The sequence below is a fragment of the Coregonus clupeaformis genome, chromosome 2 (assembly GCF_020615455.1).
Source record: "Coregonus clupeaformis isolate EN_2021a chromosome 2, ASM2061545v1, whole genome shotgun sequence".
In the NCBI taxonomy this organism is placed as follows: domain Eukaryota; kingdom Metazoa; phylum Chordata; class Actinopteri; order Salmoniformes; family Salmonidae; genus Coregonus; species Coregonus clupeaformis.
In genome coordinates this window covers 34,568,281-34,587,938 of record NC_059193.1, presented here as the reverse complement: position 1 = coordinate 34,587,938, position 19,658 = coordinate 34,568,281, and the positions used below count along the sequence as shown (strand labels likewise).

Sequence of the window (19,658 nt, the reverse complement as noted above, 5' to 3'; positions counted from 1 at the left end):
CCATTGTTTATCACAGAAAGCATTTCAGTTGATCGAAGATAGTCCGTGTTGCTCTCATTTTCAAGGAGCTATCTTGTCATAATGCTACCGATGCTACTGTTCTGTGTAATATGTGGTAGGCCTATGGGGATCAGCCGTTGTGTTCTGTCATACACTGAGTGTATAAAACATTAGGAACACCTATTTTCATAGACTGACCAGGTGAATCCAGGTGAAAGATATGATCCTTTATTGATGTCACCTGTTAAATCCACTTCAAATCAATGTAGATGAAGGGGAGGAGAAAGGTTAAAGAAGGATCTTTAAGCCTTGAGACAACTGAGACATGGATCGTGTATGTGGGCCATTCAGAGGGTGAATGGGCAAGACAAACGTCATTTGAACGGGGTATGGTAGTAGGTGCAAGGCGCAGCGGTTTGAGTTTTTCAAGAACTGCAACGCTGCTGTGTTTTTCACACTCAACAGTTTCCCGTTCGTATCAATAATGGCCCACCACCCATAGGACATCCAGCCAACTTGACAAAACTGTGGGAAGCATTGGAGTCAACATTGGCCAGCATCCCTGTGGAACACTTTCGACACCTTGTAGAGTCCATGCCCTGACTAATTGAGGCTGTTCTGAGGGCAAAAGGGGGTGCAACTCAATATTAGGAAGGTGTTCCTAATGTTTTGTCCACTCAGTGTATAACTACAATTGTTCTTAGGAAGGATATTCACTGATCAGTCGTTTTATCAGCAGCCTGGGGTTATAATATAAAGTGAAACCAAGAAACTTGAATCTGTAATGAAATCTTTTTTTTTTTTAAGGAACCATAATGAAAATAAGTCTCCGACTTCATTGTGATATCCCGGTCACATTTTTATACTATGTGTATGTATTTTTTTCAACAGGCATATAAAATCAATCAATCAATCTCAGATTTTCAGTAGAGCTCATTTTATGTAAGTTGCCTTTTCTTTATTGCCTTTTGTTTATGGCCAAATCCACACATATATTGTATGCGTTAACATTCCTCTATAGTTAGTTTTGTGACCAACACATAGGCTGCATTTACACAGGCAGCCCACTTCTGATCTTTTTCTACTAATTGGTAATTTTTACCAATCAGATCATCTCTTTTGCCAATAAATGGGCAAAAGATCAGAATTGGGCTGCCTGTCTAAATGCACTCATATTCCCTTAGGATCATAATGGATACATTAACTGGTGAGGTGAATTGTTATCCAGGGGCACCACCTGGTGGTGAAGGCTATAGCATTTCACTGGAAATGACCATGTGCTAGAACAAGCAGGGGATTCAATCAGGACTTTCGTGGTGGTGAAACTCCCCAAAATGTGTTGCTTTTCTATGATTGTTTTCAGCAGATATGTATTACATTTTTACTGTTTAAAGTACCAAGGTGATGGTGATGTTGTAATATTTTTATTGTCTCGCACATATTATTACATCAGACTGTGATTAATATGGAGTTTTATTCAAATTGAGAAAGAGGTGGTAAAACCACATCAAATGACACACACAAAAAAACAAATTTGTTATGAGATACTGATAATAGTAATAGTGGGGTTGGAAAGTAATAAAGGGGAATATATATTTTTTAAGGATATGTATGTGTGTATGTGTGTATGTGTGTATGTATGTATATATATATGTAAACATGGCGGATCGGAAGTGATGCAGACAATTACATTGATGGAAGTTACAATCAATCTGCAATATTAAGCTGATCTACCCCCTTAAAAAAAATTAATAATAATAACCAACCGTTCACGCACATCAAGTACACTCGACAAAGGAATACAATACACAGAGTTAGGCCACTCCACTGAAATGCATTGTATGTTTGACATTAAGACAGTAGCTTACTTCATCTTTGGGTGCCATCAATCTTGTGGTAAAAGATGCTCTAACTAAAAGAGCAAAAAACATTCTAAATAAGGTTCATGTTTCCGCTGCAAATGTTTCATTCTACCACTAGATGGCACTGTGGGCCTATTTTTCAGGGGGAAATATTCCTGTTCATGCCACAGCTATCTTACTTTCTTTCCCTCCATCTACCCTACCTCTTTCTGCTTCCTCCTATCTCGATATCTCAACCCTCAGTACTCTTTCTCCCTGTGACTCATTTTATCCCTCCCTTTCACTGTCTCTCCCAACCGTCCCGCTCACTGCCCCTCTCTCCCTCCCTCTCAGTGTCTCTCTCTCCCTCCCTCCCTCTCTTTGTCTCTCTCTCCCTCCCTCCCTCTCTTTGTCTCTCTCTCTCTCCCTCCCTCTCCACCTCTCTCTCCTCTATTGTGTGGGTAGGATCTGTGTCTCGCCTCCGGTGGTGGTGACCTGCATCAGACTGCCCGAAGCTGGACGATCCGCACCAGTGGCCCAATTGAAGAAAGTTCTAGAAGACAGAAAAATAAGACTATGAGAAAATAAGAAAAATAAGAGGATGGGACTATGGGTACTAGTAGTCACTACTCATAAGTGAGTGAAAGTGAAGCATGACTGGCTTATGTGATATAAGAGAGTTCACTTTTTAAGAGCTGGACGGGATTAAGTTGTTTTCTATATGTCAAATTCTAGAAGGAAGTTCAGGAAGACAAAAAAAAGGCTGTGTACTACTCCCTTTACAGAACAGCGCAAACTGGCTCTAACCAGAATAGAAAGAGGAGTGGGAGGCCCATGTGCACAACTGAGCAAGAGGACAAATACATTAGAGTGTCTAGTTTGAGAAATAGGCACCTCACAGGTCCTCAACTGGCAGCTTCATTAAATAGTACCTGCAAAACACCAGTCTCAACGTCAACAGTGAAGAGGCGACTCCGGGATGCTGTCCTGCTAGGCAGAGTTGCAAAGAAAAAGCCTGAGACTGCCCATCTTAATTGTTTCTTTTTATTGGCCAGTCTGAGATACAGTGAGGGAAAAAAGTATTTGATCCCCTGCTGATTTTGTACGTTTGCCCACTGACAAAGAAATTATCAGTCTATAATTTTTATGGTAGGTTTATTTGAACAGTGAGAGACAGAATAACAACAAAAAAATCCAGAAAAACACATGTCAAAAATGTTATAAATGTATTTGCATTTTAATGAGGGAAATAAGTATTTGACCCCCTCTCAATCAGAAAGATTTCAGGCTCCCAGGTGTCTTTTATACAGGTAACGAGCTGAGATTAGGAGCACACTCTTAAAGGGAGTGCTCCTAATCTCAACTTGTTACCTGTATAAAAGATACCTGTCCACAGAAGCAATCAATCAATCAGATTCCAAACTCTCCACCATGACCAAGACCAAAGAGCTCTCCAAGGATGTCAGGGACCAGATTGTAGACCTACACAAGGCTGGAATGGGCTACAAGACCATTGCCAAGCAGCTTGGTGAGAAGGTGACAACAGTTGGTGCGATTATTCGCAAATGGAAGAAACACAAAATAACTGTCAATATCCCTCGGCCTGGGGCTCCATGCAAGATCTCACCTCGTGGAGTTGCAATGATCATGAGAACGGTGAGGAATCAGCCCAGAACTACACGGGAGGATCTTGTCAATGATCTCAAGGCAGCTGGGACCATAGTCACCAAGAAAACAATTGGTAACACACTACGCCATGAAGGACTGAAATCCTGCAGCGCCCGCAAGGTCCCCCTGCTCAAGAAAGCACATATACAGGGCCGTCTGAAGTTTGCCAATGAACATCTGAATGATTCAGAAGAGAACTGGGTGAAAGTGTTGTGGTCAGATGAGACCAGAATCGAGGTCTTTGGCATCAACTCAACTCACCGTGTTTGGAGGAGGAAGAATGCTGCCTATGACCCCAAGAACACCACCCCCACCGTCAAACATGGAGGTGGAAACATTATGCTTTGGGGGTGTTTTTCTGCTAAGGGGACAGGACAACTTCACCGCATCAAAGGGACGATGGACGGGGCCATGTACTGTCAAATCTTGGGTGAGAACCTCCTTCCCTCAGCCAGGTCATTGAAAATGGGTCGTGGATGGGTATTCCAGCAAAGGAGTGGCTCAAGAAGAAGCACATTAAGCTCCTGGAGTGGCCTAGCCAGTCTCCAGACCTTAATCCCATAGAAAATCTGTGGAGGGAGCTGAAGGTTCGAGTTGCTAAACGTCAGCCTCGAAACCTTAATGACTTGGAGAAGATCTGCAAAGAGGAGTGGAACAAAATCCCTCCTGAGATGTGTGCAAACCTGGTGGCCAACTACAAGAAACGTCTGACCTCTGTGATTGCCAACAAGGGTTTTGCCACCAAGTACTAAGTCATGTTTTGCAGAGGGGTCAAATACTTATTTCCCTCATTAAAATACAAATCAATTTATAACATTTTTGACATGCGTTTTTCTGGATTTTGTTGTTGTTATTCTGTCTCTCACTGTTCAAATAAGCCTACCATTAAAATTATAGACTGATCATGTCTTTGTCTGTGGGCAAACGTACAAAATCAGCAGGGGATCAAATACTTTTTTTCCCTCACTGTATGGCTTTTTCTTTGCAACTCTGCCTAGAAGGTCAGTATCCCGGAGTTTTGCACCGGGGCCTCCCACATGTCCTCAACTTAATGAAGCTGCCAGTTGAGGTCCTGTGAGGCATCTGTATCTCAAACTAGACCCTCTAATGTATTTGTTCTCTTGCTCAGTTGTGTACCAGGGCCTACCAATCCTCTTTCCATTCGGTTAGAGCCCGTTTGCGCTGTTTTGTGAAGGGAGTAGTACACAGCATTGTACGAGATCTTCAGTTTCTTGGCAATTTCTCGCATGGAATAGCCTTAATTTCTCAGAACAAGAATAGACTAACGAGTTTCAGAAGAAAGTTATTTGTTTCTGGCCATTTTGATGCTGTAATCGAACCCACAATTGCTGATGCTCCAGATTATCAACTAATCTCAAGAAGGCCAGTTTTATTGCATTTTTAATCAGCACAACAGTTTTCAGCTGTGCTAACATAATTGCAAATGGGTTTTCTAATGATCAATTAGCCTTTTAAAAATGATGAACTTGGATTAGCAAACACAACGTGCCATTGGAACACAGGACTGATGGTTGCTGATAATGGGCCTCTGTACGCCTAAAGAATCAGCCGTTTCCAGCTACAATAGCCATTTACAACATTAACAATGTCTACACTATATTTCTGATCAATTTGATGTTATTTTAATGGACAAAAAAATGGCTTTTCTTTCGAAAACAAGGACATTTCTAAGTGACCCCAAACTTTTGAACGGTAGTGTATGTCCATTAAATTAATATTTTCATCACATTACAGTATTATTCAAACCAGACATTTGGCTCCAGATATCTTTTGGCAAGGTGTTGATTTTAACAATATAATAGAATAGGCTATTTTCCAGCATTGCCATCTTCTGGTGAAATACTGGTATACACCAATTTTCTTAAAAAGAAAAAGATTGTCTATAATTATAAATAATAGTCATACATTGATCAAGACCCTGGAATCCATCTAATGATGGTCTTTGAGCATAAATATATGGTACATTTAATTTTAAAGTTCAAGATCAACTAAATATCAGTTAAAACACACAGTAATGTAAACAACCCATCATCCACTATATCACACTCACTCTGAAATGTACTCCAGTGGTGTCCAGGAACCAAAGTCTGCATCAGGCATGAACTGCCTGTTCATCGGCGTATCCAAGGTTACCCTGTGTAATGAAGTCACATGATAGTGATCTGGCGGTGGTAGGAACTGACTGCCTGAGGCCTGAGGATCTGGCCCTGGACTGATTTTAACAGCTCCATGTAAGCCCCTTGTCTACAGATTAATACACAAAAGCAAAGCTAAAGCGTAGAGATGATATCTCTATTGTCTTATTTACAACCAGAAAGCATCCAACAACCTCTTTGATGAAGGACTTTCACTGTTATATTTTGAGATGATAATTGCTACATAAATACTTGCATATATTGAAATATGATTTTAGATATCTGTTGTATTAGTTGCATGTTTGAATGTGCACAGTTGCAGTCTACAGTCTTTTGAATGTGCACAGTTGCAGTGAATAAAGCAACCCTCCCCCTATTCTTATTGGTAGTGCAGAAGAACTGCAAGTCATGGGGGTAATGCTAACCATATGTGACAGCTAGTAGTAGCCTGGCAGGTGGCCTCAGTCCAACCTCATGTAATTGGAATGTACCATAACAGAGCCCTGAGATGATTGACAATAAAACTCAGATACAGGCTTCTCATGGTGACATTGCAAAAGAGTGCTTTACATGCAACAGTTAATCAATGAAACAGTGTATACAGATAGCTGCTCATGAGGAGAACACAAGAGTGACTGAGGGAGTCTTCCTCCTTCAGCACAGGCAACCCCCTTCGATCCTCCCAGACATTAAGGAGGTCAATTACACCTACAACTGTTTCCTATTTCCTTCCTTCTATTCGTTATTTGCCCTTTGACCTCTGTTTCTGCAAATAAATTAAACTCCTAATGACTTTCTAATGAGTGCAGGGTTTTCCTATTCCTAATTAGTAAATAAACTTGGCAGGCAATATGATTACTCACGGTAGTATGGCTACAGCCACAGCTCCAGGGGGCATCCCACTGTCTTCTCCGGCTAGACTCTGACAGAGCTGGTGGACTGCTGCTTTGGCCATGCCATAGCCCACCATGCCTGAGGGAGAGAAAGACGGAGGGATGAAGAGGGGGAGGGTGATATAGGAGAGATGGGTGGATAGGTGAGTTGTCATTTATACAACAGCCAAATCAGATAAGCAGAGAAAACACACCAATAAATCTTACTATTATAACATGGGACATGAAATATACACAATAAGTGTTACAAAGTAATAGATGTGATATTACAAACATAGTATATTTTGAAGTCACCAGCTGACTACACATTTCCTGTTCATATACTATAGACAAATATTCTGGGTGCTTTTGGTTCCCAAACTTTGCCCATTACAGTTGTATTGAGAGATGACTGCTTGTTCCACAGGCATGCTTTTGACTTCCCATCAATGTTTGTGTTTGGAGCATCTGGAAACAATAAGCAGCATTTTCCACTTAGAAACGCTTCTTTGAAGAATGTAATATGCTCTCCCCACCCTCAAATAAATGGCAGAGGCATGCCACAGCTACCTTTGAAGAATGGACCAATGAGAGAAAGGGGTGGAGTGTTAGCTCTTTCTTAAATTATTGTTCTCTCTCCAAGATACTGTCCTACTAAACTGAAGTGGAACATATTTCTCAATGGAACACAGTCTTTTGTTGGGGAGAGACTGTCAGTTGTATTTGTTTACATAGATGTGCTCCAAACTGCGTTTATAGGAAGTGTGTTTAGAATCCATTTCCCCAAACAGGATTAACAGACTTGCATGCTGAATCACCCAAAGTTAAATCAATGTTATTTTACAGTTCAACCTGACTTTTAATTCTAGGGTGAAGGGTAAGGGTCATAGGGTGCTCACATGGTTAACTAACCTCAGTCTTTAACCCCAAATCAACCCTTAATCTTTCAGTCCACAATGGAATGTCTACAATGTAGCTTACTCTTAGTCTGTGTCTGGCTTTGTAAGACTAAGACACCACTGGACACCAAACTGCCCAAAGGTAGTATATCAATATTGGGAACTCAGTAAATCAGACACACAATTAGCTGGTAAAGCGCTTAAGTATTAAAGCTAATATAAAGTTTGAATATAAGCACAAATAACCCCTAAACACATGCAATCTTTAAGCACTACTACGGTCTTCCACTGTCTTGTTTTTTTGTCAATAGTACAGAGCATTTGTATTTTGATTAGGCCTAAGGCAATCAATGTTTGATAAGGTATGGGGGAAATGCTTTACCTACATTATAAAATGAAAGGTAGTTTTAAAGATGTCTTTCTAAAACTCACACACTTCACATAAAGGCAGCTCTGAACATTACCTGAGGGGAAATACTGTAGATACTTTTTTAATTAAAACAAATATAGGCATACGTTCTTCAATATCAAAACCTTGTTCGTATTATTATTTTTTAAACACACAGACAAGAGTTAAACTATAGAAAACATCCCCAAATAATATTAGACATACAACTGTCAAAATAGTCATTTTAAACCAACCCCCCTCAGGGAAATCTCTACGATTTCCTGGCCTGTGTCTAGTTTAGCACTAGATGCTACAGTAAGCTACATTGCAATAGGAGAACAGCACAGCACACTCTAACCACGTGGAGAGACCCAAATTCTGCTGACTCATTCGCCTCCCCAATCCGACAGCCAATGAGAGCGGGCGCTTTGTAGCGACTGCTAATCAGGGATTTTAGGTGCCCTAGTGTCAGGATTTGTATTGTTGTCAGGGCCATCACATGGGTAACACACCACACAGGGAATGGCATGAGTGCTTGGTCCTATAGGTACCATCACATGCATACATGGTCTAAAATATCAGACAGCATTGTGTGAAAAAACATAGTAACAATTTCTGTCCTCATTATTGTCCGACATCATGAAATATCACTATGTATATCACATTAAACATGTTACTCATATTTTAGTTCCTATGTCATAGGCTTATTTGTACCCACGGGTTACATGTTTTACAAAGTGTTTGATGACATAAGCTGCTATTTGTTTTGGCTGCTTAAATGGTGACGACAGTAGATGTAAGCCAAAGTCCCTCAAACATTAAAGTAGGAATTAAACGGTGGTCAGAACAGAGGCACAATCTAACAGAGTCAACATGACAACATTACAGGATAAAGTAATAGAATGCATAGTAGAATAAATTAGAATACCAGTAGAATATTTTAGAACAGCAGTAGAATAGAATACCAGTAGAGATTAGAGGTATGTGGTATCTTACCACTAGTGCCACCCAGTGATGCTTTAGCCCCAGCCAAAGTCAGCAGTCCCCCTTGCTTCAGGTGCACAGCAGCCAGGTGGCTAGAGATGGTAGAGGTCCACACACTCTGCTTCCACATCATATCTGTGTTTTTGTACAAGTCTAAAAAAGACATCCATAAGATAACATTTTGTTTGAGGAGCAACATTGTAATAATGAACGAACATATAATTAAATAGAACACTGTACAATGGCACAAACAAACATCCCTATTGAATTCCTGATGAGAATTCAGCCTAAGGGGAAATTGGTTTTAAAGCATTCATATCACAGTGTGTTCAAAATTAACTGATGATATCTCAGGAAAATGCTGTTGAACTCTGACCTTTTGAGCTGCAATTTCCTCCTGCCCAACCACCTGCCACACACAAGATGGCATCCACTTTCTGGTCCCCTAGCAACTGGGCCACATCTGCTGTCACCTGCAGCAAGAGAAAACAGTCCATTATAAAAAAGGGCAAGACTCTGGCTGTTTTGCTAATATATATTTTTTTTATCATTTTATCATATCCTGTGTTTACAATTTTGTTCCCATCTAGCTCCCACAATAACGAAGAAATCAATTTAATCTTGCATTTAAAAAGACAAATTCAATATGGCAATGAATAGAATAGCCCCCTATAGGCCTATGCACGATCATAACCATCGAGTCGAGTTTTTGATCGTGGAATAGAAATTACTGTAATTATCCAGCGTTTTGCAAATGGAAAGTCAATTATCGTTTCGCTTGACATCGGAGCATTCACTAAGTCAAAACTGTCAACATCACAGGGAGAGCACGTGAAAGCGCGCTCCTCCTTACCTGTCCCGCTTGCTCTGTAAATGACTCGGATAACTTCACCAGTACGTTCGCGTTTGCCTCCTCATTGGCAACGATATCGATGCTGGCTACCCACTATTGTTGGAAAATAAAGAAAACATCGAAAATAGGATGATGGTATCGAACTATCCTGCAAAGTAGGCTATTTATTCAAGATGCAAGTGATGATATGTTTTCTGATAGTTCTGGGCTGGCATCGTTCAACATTCAAACGTCTTGATGATGACAATTTCATATGGTTTAATGTCCTTTTCATTGCTTCTTACCATATAATCTACTCAACAGCGCACAATATTTCGTATTTGTATTCTATATGTATTCTTTCTTTATTTTTTAATGAACTATAGCACGCTACTCACCCATCCTTTAGATTTGAAGTGCTGAACAATTTTGCTACCTAGCGCGCCTCTTCCTCCGTAAACGAGTACCCGATTGGCAGCCATGCGTTCTTTACTATACGCTTTAGCAATGATGACTATTTCACGAAACGCGACATTCATATATATGTAGAGAGAGAGAGAGCGAGAGAGAAAGAGAAAGGGGGACAGAAAGAGTTACACCCACCCACACGATTTAAAGAGACACACACAGCACATCAAGAGGCGGACCTTTAGTTCAATAGTGTTCTAAATTAGTTAGACTATTAGAACATTCTGAGTGCATAGGTTACACCATAATTAAACTCAGTGGAGAGGTTGACACTAATAAGTGGCTTTGATATTATACATGCTTAACATGATTGAATGTAATCAATACTAAACATGAGTATGGGTTAATTGATACCAGGCTCCAACATGCACAAAGAAAGCCACCACACCATGGCAAACTGTGAAATTGATCATGCATTTAATCCAGTGGTAAACACACGCACATGTACACGTACACCTACACACACACACGCACGCACGCACGCACGCACGCACGCACGCACGCACACACACACACACACACACACACACACACACACACACACACACACACACACACACACACACACACACACACACACACACACACACACAATAATGATGTGCATAGTCATGTATTCAGATCAAATCAATGTATTTGGATACAGTAGCAGTGAGACAGCAACATCTTATGACACCAGCCTGGCCTGTGTGGGAGTACAACCAAGTCATCCTGAGTACAGCGTGTCTGAATCTGTCACAGCAACACAGCTCAATGAAATGTCATCAAAGCATTTTCATGCCCTGGGCTTTCACTCACAGTCAAACATATCAGACTAGATGTATAATTGCACACTGATGGCGTATGGACTAGCTTCTGCAGTAAATTGCACATCCAAGGAATACACATTTGAATCAACACCAGAAAATGAGACAGCAAAATTGAAAATGTTTATTCGCATAGACTATTATTTAATCTCATGCCGCTTTAACCAGGTAATGGAATGAAAGCATTTTCCCCTGTATTTTTCTATGATTTGTGCAGTTATTAAACAGCATATGGTTTTTGTAGGATGCAGTAGTACATAAAGTGATGATTATGATGTTGAACACACTGCTCAAAGGGAGTTGTATTTGCTCTTCTAGACTTCAGCTATTGTTAGGAGGCCGGCATAGCTGGTTTCTCAACCCCCAGACGTCATTTATCAAGTTGACGATGAAGGCCGAAGTCAACATGACTATCAACACTGCTTCCCCGACAGTTATATACCCCTCAGTCCACACCTACTTTTGTTCCTATCATCATGCTCAGCATGCCTCCATCCCTCCTCTCCATCTCATCAAAAGCGTGGGTAACAGTCTATTTGTGCTTTAGCCAAGTCCTGTGTCATCACAACAACTAAAGCACAAACAGACTTCCACCCAGGCTATCATGTCATTCATCCATGTTAAATAGCGGTTGTGGTTGTGGTTGTCAGTAGGCCTAATTCTGGGAACACCGTTAAAAGATAAATGAAATGGAGAATAATTAAAAATGAAATTGTATATTTTGAAGACCCGCCACTTCTTCAGTTCGACCACTAGATGTCATCAAAAGACTGATACAATTATTCAGAATGTAAGCACTGAATGGGACTTACTGAGGGAAAATATGTATTTCATGATCAACAAAGGCAAAAAAAGTTAACTCAAGTTAAGAGGAGATAATTAAAAAAAGTTTATAAGCTTTTCCAGTTTGATAGCCTTTGTCTTATGCTGGCATACTATATATTTACCAAGCATTAGGCCCTACCAGTTTTATAGAGGTGACTTACTAGTAGATAGAAATCCGTCAAGCTAGTTAGGCCGACAGCCCAATGGCCCACAGGTGAACTGATCTTTCATATTGTGAGGTAGGCAGTCGCAGTAAGGAGGCAGACAAGGAAAGCCGGTGCAAATCCCCACGTTGAATATCTCAAAACATATTAACAGAGAAGGAGGGGAATAAGTTGACGAGACAGTGGCGACTGTACAAGATATATACAACAAGAATAACAAACAGGATGTTGAAACAATAACCAACTGGTATGAATTAAATAATACATAATTATTTCCATTATTTAAAGGAACTCAGTCCGGCTTTAAGCATACTCTTGAAAGTCGTAATAATAGAATGCACAAGATGCAGTTTGGAAATTGCGTTGTGCATCATCAGTTCCTCTTGTCATGGTAGTCATTGCATACCTTAGAGAGATATAACTTGTCAGAAATGTCCAGATCAACTAGCCCATGTCAGCTAAGGTTTTTTATTTAGTTTTTTTAGCCCATAGATATTGTTGTAAATTTTTTGTCACTCAAATATCACATGAATACACAGTAGACATAGCAAAATGCATAGAATTGCAAGAAAATTGCCTTTAAAACTGCAATATTTTCTTTACACCCCATGACAAAATGTGTCAAAATGCAGGAAATAAGCTTTAAACCTGCAAAATTCTGTCCAAAAACAAGAGGGGTGTGAACAGTTTGTGTCATGAACAGTGCTGAACAGTGTTCCGTAATGCTGGAAGGGGGGCCCCGAGTGAAAAAGTTTGGGAACCCCTGCCCTAACACACAGGCCTGAAACTCATAGTTATGCTGCTTTTCAAAATGATGTGTAATTCCTACTGGAATCCAGCCAAAATGGGGATATCCCATATATAATTCAGAAGGACAGCAAGTAAGAAATGATATGAGACTACCTAAAGCATCTAAACTGGAACAGCCATTTCAGTAACGGGTGCAATAAGTCCAAGTAACAGATTGGAAAAGTTTCCCAAGGCATAAGCTACTCTTTTTTGGGTCCAGCAAAATGAAGGAAGTTATAGATTTTAAAAACTTTACAATACATTCCTAACAGATTTCACAACATCTTAAGTGTATGCCCTCAGGCCTCTACTCTACTACCACATATCTATAACACAAAATCCATGTGTGTATAATGCGTATGTTATCGTGTGTTTGTATGCATGTGTCTATTTTTGTGTTGCTTCACAGTCCCCGCTGTTCCATAAGGTGTATTTTTATCAGTTTTTTAAATCTAATTTTACTGCTGGAATACTTGATGTGGAATAGAGTTACATGTAGTCATGGCTCTATGTAGTACTCTGCGCCTCCCATAGTCTGTTCTGGACTTGGGGAATGTGAAGAGACCTCTGGTGGCATGTCTTGTGGGGTATGCATGGGTGTCCGAGCTGTGTGCCAGTAGTTCAAACAGACAGCTCGGTTCATTCAACATGTCAATACCTCTCACAAATACAAGTAGTGATGAAGTCAATCTCTCCTCCACTTTGAGCCAGGAGAGATTGACATGCATATTATTCATGTTAGCTCTCTTTGTACATTAAAGGGCCAGCCGTGCTGGCCTGTTCTGAGCCAATTGCAATTTTCCTATGTCCCTATTTGTGGCACCTGACCACACGACTGAACAGTAGTCCAGGTGCGACAAAACTAGGGCCTGTAGGACCTGCCTTGTTGATAGTGCTGTTAAGAATGCAGAGCAGCGCTTTATCATAGACAGACTTCTCCCCATCCTAGCTACTGTTGTATCAATATGTTTTGACCATGACAGTTTACATTCCAGGGTTACTCCAAAGAGTTTAGTCTCCTCAACTTGCTAAATTTCCAAATTATTCATTACAAGAGTTAGTTGAGGTTTAGGGTTTAGTGAATGATTTGTCCAAAATACAATGCTTTTAATTTTTTGAAATATTTAGGACTAACATATTCCTTGCCACCCATTCTGAAACATAGATGTGTCAAGTGCACCATCTGGTTGCTCGTTATTACACACCACAGACCAACAAATATTCTTCACAACAACATAGGAATCACTACAAAACTTATTGTACAGTGACTTGCAAAAGTATTCATCCCCCTTGGTGTTTTTCCTATTTTGTTGCATTACAACCTGTAATTTAATTGGATTTTTATTTGGATTTAATGTAATGGACATACACAAAATAGTCCAAATAATTTGTTTCAAGAAATTCTAACAAATAAATAACAGAATAGTGGTGCGTGCATATACAGTGGGGAGAACAAGTATTTGATACACTGCCGATTTTGCAGGTTTTCCTACTTACAAAGCATGTAGAGGTCTGTAATTTTTATCATAGGTACACTTCAACTGCGAGAGACGGAATCTAAAACAAAAATCCAGAAAATCACATTGTATGATTTTTAAGTAATTAATTTGCATTTTATTGCATGACATAAGTATTTGATCACCTACCAACCAGTAAGAATTCCGGCTCTAACAGACCTGTTAGTTTTTCTTTAAGAAGCCCTCCTGTTCTCCACTCATTACCTGTATTAACTGCACCTGTTTGAACTCGTTACCTGTATAAAAGACACCTGTCCACACACTCAATCAAACAGACTCCAACCTCTCCACAATGGCCAAGACCAGAGAGCTGTGTAAGGACATCAGGGATAAAATTGTAGACGGGCACAAGGCTGGGATGGGCTACAGGACAATAGGCAAGCAGCTTGGTGAGAAGGCAACAACTGTTGGCGCAATTATTAGAAAATGGAAGAAGTTCAAGATGACGGTCAATCACCCTCGGTCTGGGGGCTCCATGCAAGATCTCACCTCGTGGGGCATCAATGATCATGAGGAAGGTGAGGGATCAGCCCAGAACTACACGGCAGGACCTGGTCAATGACCTGAAGAGAGCTGGGACCACAGTCTCAAAGAAAACCATTAGTAATACACTACGCCGTCATGGATTAAAATCCTGCAGCGCACGCAAGGTCCCCCCTGCTCAAGCCAACGCATGTCCAGGCCCGTCTGAAGTTTGCCAATGACCATCTGGATGATCCAGAGGAGGAATGGGAGAAGGTCATGTGGTCTGATGAGACAAAAATAGAGCTTTTTTGGTCTAAACTCCACTCGCCGTGTTTGGAGGAAGAAGAAGGATGAGTACAACCCCAAGAACACCATCCCAACCGTGAAGCATGGAGGTGGAAACATCATTATTTGGGGATGCTTTTCTGCAAAGGGGACATGACGACTGCACCGTATTGAGGGGAGGATGGATGGGGCCATGTCGCGAGATCTTGGCCAACAACCTCCTTCCCTCAGTAAGAGCATTGAAGATGGGTCGTGGCTGGGTCTTCCAGCATTACAACGACCCGAAACACACAGCCAGGGCAACTAAGGAGTGGCTCCGTAAGAAGCATCTCAAGGTCCTGGAGTGGCCTAGCCAGTCTCCAGACCTGAACCCAATAGAAAATCTTTGGAGGGAGCTGAAAGTCCGTATTGCCCAGCGACAGCCCCGAAACCTGAAGGATCTGGAGAAGGTCTGTATGGAGGAGTAGGCCAAAATCCCTGCTACAGTGTGTGCAAACCTGGTCAAGACCTACAGGAAATGTATGATCTCTGTAATTGCAAACAAAGGTTTCTGTACCAAATATTAAGTTCTGCTTTTCTGATGTATCAAATACTTATGTCATGCAATAAAATGCAAATTAATTAAAATTGTTTTAGATTCCGTCTCTCACAGTTGAAGTGTACCTATGATAAAAATTACAGACCTCTACATGCTTTGTAAGTAGGAAAACCTGCAAAATCGGCAGTGTATCGAATTCTTGTTCTCCCCACTGTATATTCACCCCCTTTGCTATGAAGCCCCTAAATAAGATATGGTGCAACCAAATACCTTCATAAGTCACATAATTAGTTAAATAAAGTCATCCTGTGTGCAATTTAAGTGTCACATGATCTGTCACATGATCTCAGTATATATACACCTGTTCTGAAAGGCCCCAGAGTCTGCAACACCACTAAGCAAGGGGCACCAAAAAGCAAGCGGCACCATAAAGACCAAGGAGCTCTCCAAACAGGTCAGGGACAAAGTTGTGGAGAAGTACAGATCAGGGTTGGGTTATAAAAAAATATCAGAAACTTTGAACATCCCACGGAGAACCATTAAATCCATTATAAAAAAATTGAAAGAATATGGCACCACAACAAACCTGCCAAGAGAGGGCCGCCCACCAAAACCCACGGACCAGGCAAGGACGGCATTAATCAGAGAGGCAACAAAGAGACCAATGATAACCCTGAAGGAGCTGCAAAGCTCCACAGCAGAGATTGGAGTATCTGTCCATAGGACCACTTTAAGCCATACACTCCACAGAGCTGGGCTTTACGGAAGAGTGGCCAGAAAAAAGCCATTGCTTAAAGAAAAAAATAAGCAAACACGTTTGGTGTTGTGGGAGACTCCCTAAACACATGGAAGAAGGTACTCTGGTCAGATGAGACTAAAATTGAGCTTTTTGGCCATCAAGGAAAACGCTATGTCTGGCGCAAACCCAACACCTCTCATCACCCCGAGAACACCATCCCCACAGTGAAGCATGGTGGTGGCAGCATCATGCTGTGGGGATGTTTTTCATCGGCAGGGACTGGGAAACTGGTCAGGATTGAAGGAATGATGGATGGCGCTAAATACAGGGAAGTTCTTGAGGGAAACCTGTTTCAGTCTTCCAGAGATTTGAGACTGGGACAGAGGTTCACCTTCAAGCAGGTCAATGACCCTAAGCATACTGCTAAAGCAACACTTGAGTGGTTTAAGGGGAAACATTTAAATGTCTTGGAATGGCCTAGTCAAAGCCCAGACCTCAATCCAATTGAGAATCTGTGGAATGACTTAAAGATTGCTGTACACCAGCGGAACCCATCCAACTTGAAGGAGCTGGAGCAGTTTTCCATTGAAGAATGGTCAATCATCCCAGTGGCTAGATGTGTCAAGCTTATAGCGACATACCCCAAGAGACATGCAGCTGTAATTGCTGCAAAAGGTTGCTCTACAAAGTATTGACTTTGGGGGGAGTTGAATTGTTATGCACGCTCAAGTTTTCAGTTTTTTAGTCTTCTTTCTTGTTTGTTTCACAAGAAAAAATATTTTGCATCTTCAAAGTGGTAGGCATATTGTGTAAATCAAATTATACAAAAAAATAACTATATTAATTCCAGGTTGTAAGGCAACAAAATAGGAAAAATGCCAAGGGGGGTGAATATTTTCGCATGCCACTGTATGACCTCTTATACACAATATTAGGCACAGCCTTTCCTAGATATGCTACTACATTGTGATCACTACATCCAATGGATTTGGATACTGCTTTCAAACAAATTTCCCAGTTCCGAGTTTCCAGTTGTTTTGAACGTGGCAGAAGTCATGCTGGTTTGACAGCGAGGCCAATGTATTCAACCTTTTCTGGCCCATGGTGTGTTGCGAGTGAATGTTTATCTTTTTAAGCTTGGAAAAGAGACCTTTAAACCCAGACTTGGACCACACAATCTCTCCACTGAATAGCAGGCTAGTGATTGCCTTGCAAAGCTTGCAGTTAGCCACTGATTCCTTCCAAACCACTCATTGTTGAATTTGCGATTTCCAACTTGTTGTGTAATGTTGATGTCCAATGGCCGATGAGCACCGATACGTTTTATCTTTAATTTCTCTTCATATGACAAGGATTGAAAAGGATTGTCGACTTGATTCATGATGATGACTGCTTGCTAGCTAAGATTTTGAAAGTATGATGTTGTCATGATCAGTTCAATCAAAGCGGTAGATATAATGTGATTTGACGTCATTATATCTGTGGCCAATGACCTTGAGCCATCTTGGATGGGCACTTCTAATGTAAATCTATGGCAGCACACAAGGGGCTAGAATTGTTGAGCTCTCCCTGTAGATTTTGCGCTGACGTAGTGTCCCCATGAGTGACAGAACACTGAGCCAATCACGGCGCAACTAGAGAATATTAACAACCCCTACGCTCCGTATTTTCCGCTGGCTGCCCCATCACCACAGAAAGCACTGAGCTAGGCTGAAACACCTGCATTTTGGAGCTGCCTTACTCAAGAAAGCAAAAAAGATACCATGTTTGTATGCGGCTTTATTAACTTAATGATTTTTTTATATTACATTGTTTGCAAACTGACATGTATTAATGCCACAATAACATGCAAAACAGGCAACAACAACAACAAAATATATATATATATATATATATATATATATATTTTTTTTTAGCTAAACAGGTGGGGCTCAAAACAGGTGGCGGCCCTGAATGACAGGTCACCACTGCATGTAAGTAATAAAAAATCAAACAGTGCAGATATCAATTGCCATAGTCAACTAAATACTTTTTTCCCTGCCTAAGTAGAATTTACCCTCCATCCTCCTTCTCTTCCAAAACTCTCCTTTCCACTTGAAGCTTAAAAAAATGTGTAGTATATGGCACAAAAAGCTTACACTGTATGACAATGTGCTTTTAGGCCTTGTTATAAAAACAGAATGACATGTACACACACACATACAGCCACACATAGTGAGAGAGAGCAACGGAGTGGGATGATGCTACGCTCGGCAGACCGGTTGATCTAGCATGGTTGACACTGCAGCTAGCTAGCTTAGCCAGCTTATTTAGTGGCAAACTAATGTGATAATTAGTTAGCTATTGCCACACACATCTGATTAATTTGTTCACTCTTTATGCCAATGACAAGGTGGCTAGTTAGCCAACAAGCAGAGATCATATGCTACGATACAATATACTTTATTGTCCAACTACATGGAAATTCATTCTGTGACGTCAGCATGCAAATACAATATATTACATGCAGTAAGGAAAACTGGAAAGTTAGTACACATATGGGGAGCTAAAAACATGAGATTCAATTTTGTCTGTCAGATCCTGGGTTAGCCAAAGCTAACTAGCTAGCAAGCTACCTAGCAATTTCATTTGCACATGCCCTCAAAACTAGAGTCAGATTGATATGCGATTTTTGGGTCTGATACCAATACCAATTTTATAGAGGCAAAAGTCACCGATTGGCGATATGTCTGCCGATATACTGTTTTTGTAAAGTGGAATGAAAAACATACTTTTTTTTTTACACAAATTGAGCTCCAAAGGATTAACATATATTCTAAATGATGATTTCTTAACAAAATCTTAAAGCTCAAATTATTTAAGAACATTTTATTTGTGGTGTACAGGATATCCATCAAAAATAAACTGTATCCTCTATAAATATGACAGTAAAACTTGTTGAGTGTACCTTCTTAGCTACAACTTAAAGATGTGTCTATCTATGGCAGTGGATAAGAAGTATGCAAAAGTGTTTGTGCTAAACCACCAGAAGGGGTGGCTGGCTGAATGAATTAAACTTTGTGTCAAAGTAAATTTGAAACTGCACTGTTCACAAATAAGCATTGAAATGCAGTAACGTCCTATTGTAATGTCACCACAAGGTGTCAGCGTCAGCATTTGTCTTGAGTATATTTACTACAGTGTTTACAACAGTCAAAGGTCATGTAAACAAGGGTCTTTCTATTAATAATGGGGCCAATGTGTGACATTGGGATCAACATTTCAAAATGGTTTGAAACAAAAATAAAAATGATTTTTATACAGTTCCACATGTGTACTTAGAGGAATAAAAGTGAACATATGCAAATTAGCCCATAACGCCACCTATACAATAACATAGTCGAGCACGCCCCCATTCTCATCGACGGGGTTGTAGTGGAGCA

General features: G+C 40.6%; 1 protein-coding gene across 2 annotated transcripts; it reads right to left on the bottom strand.

Annotated features, from left to right (window-relative positions):
• Nucleotides 1-1,408: 1,408 nt before the first annotated feature.
• Nucleotides 1,409-10,218, bottom strand: LOC121535483 (dihydropteridine reductase). Of its 2 annotated transcripts, XM_041842609.2 has the most exons (7): nucleotides 10,039-10,212; nucleotides 9,662-9,754; nucleotides 9,185-9,281; nucleotides 8,821-8,961; nucleotides 6,529-6,637; nucleotides 5,581-5,664; nucleotides 1,409-2,394 (listed from the first exon to the last, which is right to left on the bottom strand). In XM_041842609.2, exons 1-7 carry the CDS (start codon nucleotides 10,177-10,179, stop codon nucleotides 2,292-2,294), a joined length of 768 nt encoding a protein of 255 aa, XP_041698543.1. In that variant the 5' UTR covers nucleotides 10,180-10,212; the 3' UTR covers nucleotides 1,409-2,291. The 2 variants fall into 2 exon arrangements, with proteins under 2 accessions (XP_041698543.1, XP_041698551.1); XM_041842617.2 differs by lacking the exon at nucleotides 9,662-9,754 and having other exon boundaries at nucleotides 10,039-10,218.
• Between the last annotated feature and the right edge of the window lie 9,440 nt (nucleotides 10,219-19,658).

Coding starts and splice junctions, on each gene's coding strand:
- LOC121535483 (XM_041842609.2), bottom strand. CDS start 10,179: ATGAATGTCGCGTTTCGTGAAATAGTCATCATTGCTAAAGCGTATAGT. Junction 5,665..6,528: donor GTGGCTGTAGCCATACTACC/GTGAGTAATCAT, acceptor TTCATTACACAG/GGTAACCTTGGATACGCCGA. Junction 2,395..5,580: donor CCACTGGAGTACATTTCAGA/GTGAGTGTGATA, acceptor TCTGTCTTCTAG/AACTTTCTTCAATTGGGCCA.